The sequence below is a fragment of the Hipposideros armiger genome, unplaced genomic scaffold, assembly GCF_001890085.2.
Source record: "Hipposideros armiger isolate ML-2016 unplaced genomic scaffold, ASM189008v1 scaffold_10, whole genome shotgun sequence".
NCBI classification, from domain to species: domain Eukaryota; kingdom Metazoa; phylum Chordata; class Mammalia; order Chiroptera; family Hipposideridae; genus Hipposideros; species Hipposideros armiger.
Genome location: NW_017731360.1, coordinates 3,306,772 through 3,321,347, shown reverse-complemented (window position 1 = coordinate 3,321,347; position 14,576 = coordinate 3,306,772). Strand labels below are relative to the sequence as shown.

The 14,576-nt window shown below is 39.2% G+C and overlaps 1 protein-coding gene and 1 pseudogene across 1 annotated transcript in view; one reads left to right on the top strand and one right to left on the bottom strand.

The window, feature by feature from the left end:
- Positions 1-14,576, top strand: part of AGO3 (argonaute RISC catalytic component 3) — a 113,988-nt gene that overhangs the window by 14,267 nt on the left and 85,145 nt on the right. Inside the window, exon 2 of the mRNA XM_019657568.1 lies at positions 8,079-8,250. Within this exon, the coding sequence (XP_019513113.1) occupies positions 8,079-8,250 (172 nt within the window). The remainder of the gene's footprint in view (positions 1-8,078; positions 8,251-14,576) is intronic.
- On the bottom strand, positions 2,345-2,743 carry LOC109391257 (peroxisomal carnitine O-octanoyltransferase-like; annotated as a pseudogene).

Sequence of the window (14,576 nt, the reverse complement as noted above, 5' to 3'; positions counted from 1 at the left end):
GCCTGATAGTTGTGTAGGTCCCAAGTTAAACAAAAAAAGTCCCAGGGGAAAGACTTATTACTTTGTCTTGGATCTGGTCCCTGTCCTTGGAGTAGTCAACTGTGGGTTCAAGTTCACGTAGGCACATAGCAATTGCTGGTCTTCATGTAGTTGAGAGAGTGTACAGTTTTTAAGAGAGTAGCCAGTAGGTGGAGGAAAAAGGTGGAGGTGTGTTTGGCATACAATCCTGTGAATATCGACTATAACTGCTTATCTTTCACTATGATACTGAAGATATGGACACAAGCTAAATATCCTCCAGTGGAGCTTGGTTAATTCATTGGTTAATCCTCCACTGGAGCTTGGTAGTTCATCAACCTAATAGATTATTACATAACCATTAAAATTATGATTATGAAGACCTTAGTAATACACATATGCCTGTGATGCTATTTTAAGTGGCAGCAGAATATAACATTGTATGTTCAGTGTATTTGCTACTGTGAAAATTGAAAATGTAGTGGAAGCGATACAGACTATTCACACAAACATAACATGGTGTGAGACAGGGTCACTGTGATCCACAGCCTGGTCCTCAGTTTTGCAGATCCTGATGCTTGGTTTTATCTGGGCATCTAGAGCTAGTCATCATCATGAGGGACTGATTCATGCTAACTGAGTTAAAAGAGACTAATATATAAATCATATTAATAACTTACAAATAAAAATATTTCCAGAGCATGGAGAAGATTCATAATGACTAGTTTGCAACTGCTGTTCCTTGGGTGTTTTATCTGGATATCCAGACAATGATCAGAAGGTTGCTCGTTTGATTATGGAATGAGGACAAGGGACTTTATATGATGCACTCTTAAGCATTAGGAATAGAAATATGAATCACAGTCTCTGTCCTCACATCACTCAGTTTATGTGAAAATACAAGCAGTTAAATAACTATAGAATTTTCTCTGTGTACAGCAGGCAGGTTATTTTACTAGACCCAGAACTTCCACTGAAGAAAACTTAAAAATCTGGATAAAATAGAACAAAATCCCTTCTTCTTTTTTTTTTTTTAAGATTTTTATTGGGGAATTGAGGGGATGGGAGCAGTGCTGGGGGATGGGAACAGTGCTGGGGAATTGGGGGAAGGGGAACAGACAAGTTGCTGTCGTTTTGTTCTTCAGTCTAGTTGAGGAGGTTGCTTCACTGGCCCAAGTTGGCACCATCATTGCTCTCTTCCCGGGTGAGGCAGATCAGTTGCTGGCCTCTGGACGGCCGCTCACGGCGGCTGCTGGCCGCTCACACTGGCTGCTGGCAACACACGGTAGCCCACGGCAACCTACTGCCACAGGGGCTGCAGCCTACGCCGTCGCCAGCGACTCACAGCAGCCCAGCTCCAGGTTGAGCCACTGTTCAGCATCTTAGCTGCGGAGGGCAGTGTCACTGGCCCTCATATGTGGGATCCGAACCGGGGCCCTCTGGCGTCCCAAGTCAGTGCTTAACAATCGCGCCACTCGGCCGGCCCCAAAATCCCTTCTTAAAAGCTTGGAAGAGGGCCGGCCGAGTGGCGCGTTGTTTAAGGGCTGGCTTGGGATGCCAGCTCTGAGCAGCGGGGCCCCGGTTCAGATCCTACATTAGGGCCAGTGACGCTGCGCCCTCTGCAGCTAAGATGGTGAACAACAGCTCAACCTGGATCTGGGCTGCTGTGGGTTGCCAGCAGTGGCGTGGGCTGCAGCTGGCTACCGTGAGTGGCTGGCAGCCGGCGTGAGCTGCCAAGAGCCGCCGTGAACTGCCAAGAGCCGCCGTGAGTGGCCATCCAGTGGCCGGCAACCGATCTGCGTCACCCGGGAAGAGCGCAATGATCATACCAACATGGGCCAGTGGAGCGACGTCCTCTGCTACTAGACTGAGGAACAAGGGGACAGCAACTTGTCTATTCCCCTTCCCTGATTCCCCAATGCTATTTCCCCTCCCCCAATTCCCCAATAAAATCTTTAAAAACATAAATAAATAAATAAATAAATAAATAAAGCTTGGAAGAATTGATTAAGAACAGGTAGTAATCTGTTCCTGAAAATCAGACATTCTGCATCACAATCACTGATTGGGAGATTATTTCCCATTATTTTAAACGGGAAAAATTATAATATGTTAGATATCAGCCTAACCTCAGCTAATTTCCAAAAATATAACTAAAACACATTAAAATATCTGTATCAATATCAGAGTATGTTAGGATGTAAAATACTTGAGTATCCTTCTTGACCTCCAGACCTTTGTGAGTAGTACATGACCCTATTTTTTCTTATTTTATTGTATTCCTCTTTTTTTTTAAGTGAAAATACATCTTTTTATTTTTCACTCTTTAAGCATCATCAATTTTCTAATTATAATAAGTACAATAACATAAATACCCAATTTCTTTTTCCTTTTGCCCTTTCAAGTAATTTCTGCTGCAATTTTTCTCCAAGACCATTTTGAAATTTTGGACAATTTCTTCAGTTTTTTTATATTCTTCATTTGCAAATGGCTTTACTGACTCAAGGTATTTCTTTAATGATTCTTCAAGTGAAGGAACAGGCAGTGATGGAAGAGAATCCTGGTACTGAAATGTCCGTTCTTCAGTTGACTTAGCCAACTGGTTTTCCATGGTGCAATCACAATAGGAAAACAGCACACCAAGATGAATTGTTCAGGAACGCCAAGGAGCCTGTTGGAATAATTCTGTGTTGTGATCACAGGGGTCTGAACTAGGCTGACGCGCTTTGCCCACTCCGCCACAGCCGACCACTGCGCGGGCCCACTCCCTGAAGGCAGCGGAGGAGCGGGCCCTCTTTTTTTTTAATTGACATATACTAGTTGGCAGATGTACAACACAATAGTTTGATATTTGTAAATATTTAAAAACGATCACCATACTAAGTCTAGTTAACATCTATCACAATACTTACCATATTTCCCCATGTATAAGACACACCCTTTTTAGAAAAATTTGGGGTCTGAAAACTGGGTGCGTCTTATACAGTGGTTGTAGGGGTTTTTTTACTTGCATTTCCTGCTTTTTTCGCGCTTGTTTTTGCGCTCATACAACCACTGTATGAGGTTAGCTGTAGGGGCTCAGCGTCACTGGCCTGCATGTGGGATCCAAGCTGGGCCCACTGCTCAGAGCTGGTGTCCCAAGCCAACTCTTAACCAACGCACCACTTGGCCAGCTCACTGACTATTTTTTAATCAATTGTTTTTTTCTATTAAATTGTATGAGTTCTTTATATATTTTGAATATTATTCCCTTATTAGATATGTGTTTTGCAAATATTTTCTCTCAGTCTGTGTCTCATAATTTCTTTTTTGCAGAAGTTTATTTATTTTATTTATCTTTTTAGATTTTATTGGGGAGTTGGGGGAGGGAACAGCTTCGGGGAATCAGGGAAGGGGAACAGACAAGTTGCTGTCCTTTTGTTCTTCAGTCTAGTTGAGGACGCTGCTTCACTGGCCCATGTTGGTATTGTGATCATTGCGCTCTTCCCAGCTGAGGCAGATGGGTCGCTGGCCATTGGATGGCCACTCACGCTGGCTGCCGGCCACTCATGGTAGCTTACAGCAGCCCACTGCAGCCCCACTGCAGCCTATGCCATCGCCCACAACTCACGGCAGCCCAGCTGCAGGTCAAGCTGTTCACCATGTTAGCTGTAGAGGGTGCCGTGTCACAGGCCCATGTGGGATTTGAACTGGCGGCCCTGCTGCTCAGAGCTCACGCTCCCAAGCCAACTCTTAACCAATGAGCAACTCAGCTGGCCCCAATTTTTTAATTCTTTTAAAAAAAACTTTTATTGGGTAACTGTGTTTTTTCCAGGACCCATCAACTCCAAGTCAAGTCATTGTCCTTCAATCTAGTTGAGGAGGGTGCAGCTCAGCTCCAAATCCAGTTGCTGTTTTCAGTCTGGTTGCAGGCGGTGCATCCCACCATCCCATGCGGGAATCGAACTGGTGACCTTGTTGTTAAGAGCACACACTCTAACCAACTGAGCCACCCAGCTGCCTGCAGAAGGTTTTTGTTGTTGTTGTTTTTTAATTTTATTGGGGAATTGGGGGTGGGGAACAGTGTTGGGGAATTGGGGAAAGGGAATAGCCAAGTTGTTGTCCTTCAATCTTAGTTGTGGAGGGCGCAGCAAGCTCAGCTCCAAGTCCAGTTGCGCTGCTCAGCCCAAGGTGCTGTGTTCAATTGCAGGTGGGCGTAGCCACCATTCTGTGGGGGAGTTGAATTAGCAGCCTTGTTGTTAAGAGCACACACATGCTCTATCCACTGAGCCATCTGGGTAGCAGCTCTGCTCAAGGTGCCAAGTTCAGTTTTAATTTCGGGTGGGCGTAGCCACCATCTCATGTGGGAGTCGAACCAGCAGCTTTGTTGTTAAGAGCATGTGCTCTATCCCCTGAGCCACCCAGGCGGCAGCTCAGCTCAAGGTGCCAAGTTCAGTCCTTAGTTGCGGGCGGGCGTAGCCCACCATCTCAAACAGGCAACCTTGTTGTTAGGAGCATGTGCTCTCACCAGCTGAGCCATCCTGTCACCTGTTGGCAGCTCAGCTCGGGTACAGCTCACTGGCCCATGTGGGAATTGAACTGGTGACCTTGTTGCTCAGCGCTCACACTCTTGAGCAAGCTGTTAACCAACTGAGCCACTCGGCCGGCCCAGAAGCTTTTAATTTTAATGAAAACTTACCTTTTTTTTTTTTTTTAACTTCGTGGATTGTACTTTTGGTGTCCTAAAAAGTCATCACCAAACCCAGGGTTACCTAAGTTTTAGACTAAGTTATATTATAGGAGTTAACATAGTTTTGTGTTTTACATTAGCTCTTTAGTCAGTTCGAGTTAATTTTTGAAAAAGGTATAAGTTCTGTGTCTAGATTATTTTTCTTTTTAATGTGGGTATCTACTTGTTTAATTCCATTTGTTGAAAAGATTATCCTTTTTCCATTGAATTGCCTTTGCTCCTTTGTCAAAGATCAGTTGATTGTATGTGCATCAATTTTGGAGCTTTGTGTTCTGTTCCATTGATCTATTTGTTTATTCTTTGACCTATACTACAGTCTTGATTATTGTAGCCTTGTAGTAAGTCTTGAATTATAGACCAGCAATGAGCAATTAGAATTTGAAATTAAATGCACAATACCATTTGCATTAGCACATACACACACACAAAGAAATGCATAGGTATAAATCTAACAAAATATGTATCTAACAAAATATCTGTATGAGGAAAATTACAAAACTCTGACCAAAGAAATCAAAGAAAATCTAAATAGAGATATTCCATGTACATGGATAGGAAGACTCAGTATTGCAAAGATGTCAGTTCTTCCCAACTAGATTTATATATTTAGCACATTCCCAGTCAGCATCCCAGCAAGTGATTTTGTGAACATCAACAGAGTCTAAAGTTTACATGGAAAGGCAAAATACCCAGAATAACTACACAATATTGAAGGAGAATAAAGTGGGAGGACGGACAGTACCTGACTTACTAGAAAATTATAGTAATCAAGACAATGTTTTGTTGGCAAAAGGATTGACAAATAGATCGAAGGAGCAAAATAGAGACCTCCAACAGGGTGGGTTCCAATCCTAGTTCTGCTGCTTACTAGCTCTGAAATTTTAGGCAAATCATTTTAGTTTTCCTCATCTATAAAATCATTATAGGATTTGTATGAAGATTAAATGAGATCATTCATATGAGGCATTTAGCACATTGCCTGAGACATGGTAAAAGCTTGATAAATTTTAGCTATTGTACATTTTCTAAATTGATCCTGACAAGATTCATAAAAAAAGAAGCAGATGAAGTATTATTCCTATTTTATAGATCAGGAAATAGAGTTTCAGGGCTATATAATATTTGAGAAAGGTCAAGTGGTTAAATAAATGGCAGAGCCAGAACTACACGTATAACCTAGACTAGAATTAGTCAATATTACCTATCTCAGTCTAGGGTGGCCAGAAAGATTATGCCCTCAGCAGAGATTTTTTACAAATATATGAAAACAAAATTTAAAAATAAATGATTCAGGCAGCACATTAATGTACTTTTATCCACAATGAAAAAAATCATTGTTAACCCAACTTTTAATTCCTGATGCATTGTCCTTTTGATATATTTTCATATTTAATTTGTTAACATTTTGTTTAGGATTTTTGCATGTATATTCATGAGTTATAGTGTCCTGTGATTTTTCCTTTTCATAGTGTTCTTATCAGGTTTTTGTATCAGGGTTTTTCTGGCATCATAAGTTGTATTGGGGTATGTTTACTCCTTTTCCTATTCTCTGGAAGAATTTGTAGAAGGTTGGTATTATTTTTTTTTCCTTAAATATTTGGTATAATTCTCTAGTGAAGCTGTCTGGATCTAGAATCTTTTGGTGTGTGTGGAAATATTTTTAATTGTGGATTTAATTTTTTCAAATAGTTACAGGACTGTTCAGATATTTTAAATGTAAGTTCATTCAGATAATAGTTATTTATCAATTGAATTTATTATTTGAACTTTATTTGACAAAGCTACAACATTTTGAATTTTAAAACCTAATGCTAGTATCACTTAGGGTTTGTTTTTTTTAACTGTGATAAAAGACACATAAGGTTAAATTTACCATCTTAGCAATTTTTAAGTGTCCAGCTCAGTAGTAGTTAAGTATGTTCACATCGTGGTGCAACTAATCTCCAGAACTCTGTTAGTCTTAGAAAACTGAAACTATACCCACTAAGCAACAATTCCCCATTTTCCTTTTCCTCCAGCCTCTGGCAATCACTCTTCCACTTTGATTCTATGAATTTGACTACTCCAGGTATTAATACGTGGAATAATGTAGTGTCTTTTTGTGACTGGCTTATTTTACATAGCATAATGTCCACAGGTTCATCTATGTTGTTGTGTGTGTCAGAATTTTCTTCCTTTTTAAGGCTAATATTCCATTGTATATATATACACCACATTTTCTTTCTCCATTCATCCATCAGTGGACATTTAGGTTGCTTCCACCTTTTGGCTATTGTGACTAATGCTGCCACAATCATCTCTTCAACACCCTGTTTTCAATGCTTTTGAGTATATACCCTGAAGTAGAATTGCTAGATCATATGGTAATTCTAATTTTAATGTTTGGAAGAACCACATGCTGTTTTCCAAAGTGGCTGTACCATTTTACATACATTTCTACCAACAGAGGACTTTTCAAACTTCATATATTTTCATGTATCAGTAAGCTGTATTTGTCTTGTTTCTTCAGACTTTCAAATTTATTGACACAGTGTTTATGATATCTTGAGTACCTGTAATTAAATCATTTTTCCCCCCACTTATTTGGTTCCATATGCCTTTTTTCCTCCTGTTTTAAGAATCAGTGTTGCCTGGAGTTTATAAATTTTATTTATCTTTTCAAGTAATTGATTTTGTGCTTTATTGATCCTTTTTATTGTCTGTTGTTTTTATTTTGTTCATTTGTTCCTATCCTTATAATCTCCTACTCTCTTTAAGTTTACTTTGCTGTTAATCTCACACACTTTGGGTCTGGTTTTGGTTTGCTCATGCTCTCCTGCAGGGGTCGGCAAACTGTAGCTCGCGAGCCACATGCAGCTCTTTGGGTACGTACATGTGGCTCTGAAGTAAAATTGAAAATGAAAATAAAACTATCATAGTTTCGTTTATAAAATTTTTAAAGGATATTATTCATATAATGTTGACTTCATTTGTTTAATGGCTCTCGAATAATTTTTCAATTGTTGTGAGGATCAGGGTTGGCTCTTCCATCTCAAAAGTTTGCCAACCCCTGCTCACCTGGGTTAGTGTGATTGCTCTCCCTTCTTTCTACCTCTTCCAAAAACAATTTTCCAGAAGTAGCCAGGGTTTTGTTTATCTGTTTGTAAGCGGGGTTTTTTTTTGGTATGTTTATTTTAATAAGGAGAATAAATTGGGATGAAACAAGTTGAAGTGTTAGAAATTGGCTTCAACCCCATGATCAGCTGTGCTTACAATTCTAATGTACCTGAATGACAAGATTATCAAATGCAGTTTGTAACAGTGATATTCTTTTTTTTCTCCTCCCTGGCAGGACCCGTTGGGGCCCAGCCCCTGCTCATGGTGCCCAGAAGACCTGGCTATGGCTCCATGGGCAAACCCATTAAATTGCTGGCTAACTGTTTTCAAGTTGAAATCCCAAAGATTGATGTCTACCTCTATGAGGTAGATATTAAACCAGACAAGTGTCCTAGGAGAGTGAACAGGTAAGAGTCATGAAATCATGGAGATCTTTTGCTGTATTTGTCTTTCCCATAGTAATTGTTTGTCTTGTATATCCGAATAAACATTATTAATGTCTAACAGTTTGACCAAGAACACATGGTAATTTGTTTTGAAGTTGATTGTACGTCAGAGGTGTGATGGTGGGTAAAATCTCCAAACAGCCTTGAAATTTTTCCATTATAGCATAAGCTCGTATGTTTTTTCTGTGATGATAGAAAAGGTCCAAGTCATTTTTATATGCTTTTGAAACCAGGCTGAGCATCTTTTCTCTTGCTGTTAGGAAATACATCTGTGTTTTCTTTTTCTCCCCGTCCCACCCCCACCTTATTTATCCCATTTGTAATGTTCCCTTTAATATGATCGTGGTGGTAGCAATTGTGGCTGGAGATGCCGATTGTCATGGATTCATGCTTTTTGTTCTCCTGATTCTCAACTTCTGTTTCTTACTCTTATATAGGAACAAGTACATAGGTGTATAAAGATTTATCAGTCTGCTTTCAGTAAAGCTTCTTCTCTCACTTCCCCTAAATACTCTATTTGTGCATGGCTGTGGTTTACGTAATACAGGGAATATGAAAGGAAATTGTGATGTGGTGTACACCATAAAGGAGGTTTAAAAAAACAACTTATGGACAAAATATTTAGAAAACAATGATATTCAACTTAGTGTTTTGGTCTGTAGTATCAAATACCCCAGACTTTTCTTATTCAATAAGAATTATTAAGAGCCTTCATTTAAGACATAGATGAGTACACCTGGAACTTACGTAATGTTATAAACCAATGTTACCTCAATTTTTAAAAAACGACATAGATGGTTCTTGCTGTCAAGAAATTTGTAATTTACTGGAGGAGAAAAGCCTCGAGATATATGAAGTGAATGAGCACTAAGAGACTTCGTAATAACGTAAAAAAAAAAAATCATGAATGTTATCATTAACATGTAATGCAGAGTTTTTTCTGAGGTCAGGAAGAGAGTTATGGAGTATTACAAGTAGAATCTAAGAGATCAACTCATCTGATACTTGTTTTTATACCTGAAACCCAGGAAGGCTAAGAGGCTTACTCAAGAACACACATTTCAGGCCGGCCAAGTGGGACGTTGGTTAAGAGTTGGCTTGGGGCGCCAGCTCTGAACAGCAGGGCCCCAGTTCGGATCCCACATGAGGACCAGTAACACTGCACCCTCTACAGCTAAGATGGTGAACAATGGCTCGACCTGGAGCTGGGCTGCCGTGAGTCGCCGGCAACGGCGTAGGCTGCAGTGGGGCTGGCCGGCAGCGGGCATGCGCTTTCGTGAGCTGCCGTGCGCCGAGGTGAGTGGCTATCCAATGGCCAGCGAGCGACTGCCTCACCTGGGAAGAGCACATTGATAATACCAACATGGGCCAGTGAAGCAACGTTCTCCACAACTAGACTGAAGAACAAAAGGACAGCAACTTGTCTGTTCCCCTTCCCTGATTCCCCAACGCTGTTCCCCTCCCCCAATTCCCCAATTAAAAAGAAAAAAAAATCTTTAAAAAATGGCATAAATGAGCTTTATATTTTGTTAATAATATTGACTTGATTTTGTATCAACATCTGCAAAACTTTTTCCGTTTATTTTCTTCAAAAGAACTAGTTTTTGTCTTCACTTTTTGCAATATTACTACATTACTAGTCAGTTAAAATTGTTGGTGGGCTTCTGAAATTAGTTTAGTTCCTACACTTTAACAACTGGAATTCTAGAAATTAGAAAGAACTAGGTAGAACCTTACAATTCCTTTTCAGCATTAACTGAACAGTTATGGGCCAATATGCAGCAGTATGTAAATCAACACATACGAGGTTTCTCTTGTCCATATGCCACATGCTCAAATATTTGTCACGATGGTGTTAATCATAATAGCAGAATGATTTATTGTAGCCAAACAAGTTTCCACTTTAGTCAGAGGAGTTTTCTTGGACAAAATATCCAGGAAATGCTTGTGAATCATTTTGTGAGTCAACTTCTCTTCTTTAGACTTTCTGTCTGTTGGTATTTTTTTTTCCTTTCCCCACCCTTTCGGGTGTGTGTGTGTTTCTTTTTTCCTATTTAATGATTTTGATTGAAAATGATCATTTGGTAGAAGATCACGTTTGTTAAGCAGATTTCAAATGTTTCTAGTTTTTCTAAAACAAGTGAATGGTCTCAATACCTAAAAGTCAAATATTTTTAGAAATATTATGGCCTAGAGTATAAATTCTGTAACTTGAGATTTTATGCTAGTTTGTCCAGCTACTAAATGTATATGGGGATAAACCTTGAGTAGACTATAATGTATTGGGTTGTCGGAAAAGTTGTGATGCATTTTTGCAACGAAAAACACAGAAAAAATACATCATGACTTTTCTGACAACCCAATAGTTATTCAAAATCATTGAATAATGAAATAGATGGCGAAAATTGTATATACAACATATATGTAACAAATCTATTTTAGGCATGGATAAAGATTTGAAGGAATCATGAAATAGTTGGTAGTAGATTGTGGTTGAAATTTTTTTTTTTTGGTTCAATTTTCTTTTATGTTTTTTTGGTGTTTTTTTTTTTTTAAGATTTTATTGGGGAATTGGGGGAAGGGGATCAGACAAGTTGTTGTCCTTCAGTCTTAGTTGTGGAGGGTGCAACTAGCTCAGCTCCCAAGTCCAGTTGCCATCTGGCTGCCCATCGTCAGCTCAGGGCAGCTCAGCTCAAGGTGCCGTGTGCCGTGTTCAATCTTAGTTGTGAGTAGGTGTAGCTCACCAACCCATGTGGGAGTCAAACCGGCAACCTTGTTAGGAGCACGTGCTCTCACCCACTGAGCCATCCTGCCACCTGTTGGCAGCTCAGCTCAGGCGCAGCTCACTGGCCCATGTGGGAATCGAACTGGTGACCCTGTTGCTCAGAGCTCATGCTTTAACCAACTAAGCCACTTGGCCAGCCCTCAATTTTCTTTTATAAATTAACATTATCTTGTAGACATTGTATTATTGTAATTACTGTTACTGTTAATTATGATTAATGACAGTGCCAAATATTTGTGCATATTGCATATGAATGTAATGTAATTCTGATGATTGATACCATTTTGGCTTTTAAATGGAAATTTCACTAGAGTGTTTAAAGGAATTCCTTTTCTGCTATTATTAGGAATATCATTGGCATAGTGTTATAATTGGGTAGTATGCTAAGAGAGGGATATACTTTTTTTTATTTTTTTTATTGGGGAATTGGGGGAAGGGGAACAGACAAGTTGCTGTCCTTTTGTTCTTAAGTCTAGTTGTGGAGGATGTTGCTTCACTGGCCCAAGTTGGTATCATCATTGCACTCTTCCCGGGCAAGGCAGATCAGTCGCAGGCTTCTGGACGGCCGCTCACGCTGGCTGCTGGCCACTCACGGTAGCCCATGGCAACCCACTGCAGCAGTGGCTGCAGCCTATGCCATCGCGGGCAACTCATGGCAGCCCAGCTCCAGGTTGAGCTGTTGTTCAGCATCTTAGCTGTAGAGAGCAGTGTCACTGGCCCTCATATGTGGGATCTGAACCGGGGCCCTCTGGCATCTCAAGCCAGCTCTTAACCAGCGCACCACTCGGCCGGCCCGAGGGATATACTTTTTTAAAATAACAACTTTACTGATATAAAATTTACACACTACACAGTTCACTCATTTAAAGTGTACAGTTCAGTGGTATTTAGTATGTTCCCAGAGATGGTGTACAACCATCACCAATATCTAATTTTAGAATATTTCATCCTCCCAAAAAGAAATCCCATACTTGTTAGTAGTCGTTACTCATTGCCTCCCTCCCTGCAGCCCCTGCCAAACATTACTCTCTGTCTCTGTAGATATGCCTTTTCTGGACATTTCATATAAATGAAATCATATAATATGTGGCCTTTTGTGTGACTGACCTCTTTCACTTCACGTAATGTTTTCAAAGTTCATCCACATTGTAATATGTGTCAGTACTTCATTCCTTTTTATTGCTGAATAATATTCCATTGTATGGATATTTTGTTTATTGATTTATCAGTTGATGGACATGTGAGTAACTTGTACTTTTGGGCTCTTATGAATAATGCTGCTGTGAACATTTGTGTACAGGATTTTGTGTGGATGTATTCTCCTTTCTCTTGGGTGTATGCCTAGGAGTGGACTCACATGGGAACTCTGTATTTACTCTTCTGAGGAATTGCCAGACTCTTTTCCAAAGTGGCTGCATCATTTTATATTTCCACTAGCAGTGTGTGGTGATCCCAATTGCTCCACATCCTCACCAACATTTGCTGTCTGTCTTATTTATTATAGCCATCTCAGTGGGTGTTAAGTAGTATCTCATTGTTATTTTGATTTGCATTTCCCTAATGGCTGATGATGTTGAGCATCTTTTCATTGTTGGCCATTTGTATATTTTTGGAGAAATGTCTTTTCAGATCCTTTGCCCATTTTTTTGGATCATTTGTCTTTTCGTTGAGTTGTAGGCGTTATACCTTCTAGTTAGAAGTCCCTTATCAGATATATAATGATTTGCAAAAATTTTCTCCCTTTCTACATGTTGCCTTTTCACTTGCTTGATGGCATCCTTTAAAGCACAAACATTTTTAATTTTTATGAAGTCCAATTAATTTTTTCTTTTGCCAGTTCTTTTGGTGTCATATCTAGAGAGGGCTATACTTCTGATTAAAATGACTTAGAGGACATACCCCAGAAAACACTGCCAGTGAACATAATCAGTATAGTTTTGTGTATTTAGCTATGTTGGGGAAACTGTACCATATAAAATATGTCAGTTAATACTATGTCAGTTTATTTTCCTTGTTAGTTAATCACTTGGAAGATAGGAAAGCTAACAGATGGTGATTATTTCAAATCTCAAAATTCTTTTAAAGTAGCACCTAAATAAATTACTCAATAAAAATTAGTCTTTTGGCTAAACATTACAATATATTTGAAATTCAAAGATATTTTTATAAATAAATATATGTCTGAACATGAGGGACTAGTGGGTATGGTTTATTTCTAACATCCTATCCATTTGTGTAGGTTTAAATTATAGTAAAAGCTGTATAGTATTCTATTGTATGGATGTGCCTTGATTTGTTTTCTTTTAGTCTACTTCAGTATTTTTCCCCTTTTTTCCTGAGTTAAATGAATTTAAAACAATTACTTCCATTTATCATATGGTTATACCAAGATAGGATGCTGTTGGTACTAGATTTAAAGATATATGTACCCTAAAAAAAATTTTTTTTTAAAAAGTATATGTATCCTGACTGGAATTATAACTCTAAATCCTGCAGGAACTTAAAACTTAAAGATTATTTTTGGGGGCCGGCCGACTGGCACGATGGTTAAGAACTGGCTTGGGACGCCAGAGGGCCCGGTTTGGATCCCACATATGAGGGCCAGTGACACTGCTCTCTACAGCTAAGATGCTGAACAACAGCTCAACCTGGAGCTGGGAAGCCATGAGTCGCCGGCGATGACATAGGCTGCAGAAAGGGAAAAAAAAGATTATTTTTGGATCTTCCCTATGTTTTCATTAACTAATTTATTATACCCCTGTATGATGTCAGGCACTATGCTACGTTCTGGAAATAAGATGAGACATGATCCCTTCTAAGGATTTCTTAGTCAATATGGAGTGACAAGTTCTGTAAGATATGCATAATGTGCTCTGATAAAAGCGTAATGATTCCTGCTTTTGGTTAGGGAGGAATATGGGGTATGTGACATGGTATCTGAGCTGAATAGTTTCCCACTGGCCCAGGGAAAGAATAATCCATATAGAGAAAACATGAGCAAAAAGTATGACATGTTTATGTAGCAGAAGTAGGCCGGTATAAATAGGGTAGCTGGAGTCTGAGAAGTTAGCCAGGGGGTCCATTATGAAGGACCTTAGATCCGTGCTACATGTTGTGAATTCAGAAATAGTAGAGAACCATTGGAGGCTTTTGAGCAAATGAGGAACATCTATATTTAAAAGTATAACGAATGGCAGTGTGGAGAACATTTGGAAGGCTGTTGCAGTAGTCTAGATCAGTGATCTTCAAACTTTCGATCATGCAACCTCGTTAGTTCAAATATGTTTGACATGCACATAATAATAAATAGCTAAATAAACATGCACATGTTAAAAAATTTTTAATTTATAGGCATATATTACTATTCTAACATATTGCATAATTATAGAAAAATTAAAGGAGGGAAACAATAGTTGGAAATTATTTACGAATATATTTAATAATTGGAAAATTTCAGATTAATGCACCAAAAACCTGACTGAATATGTGCCACACACTTAAA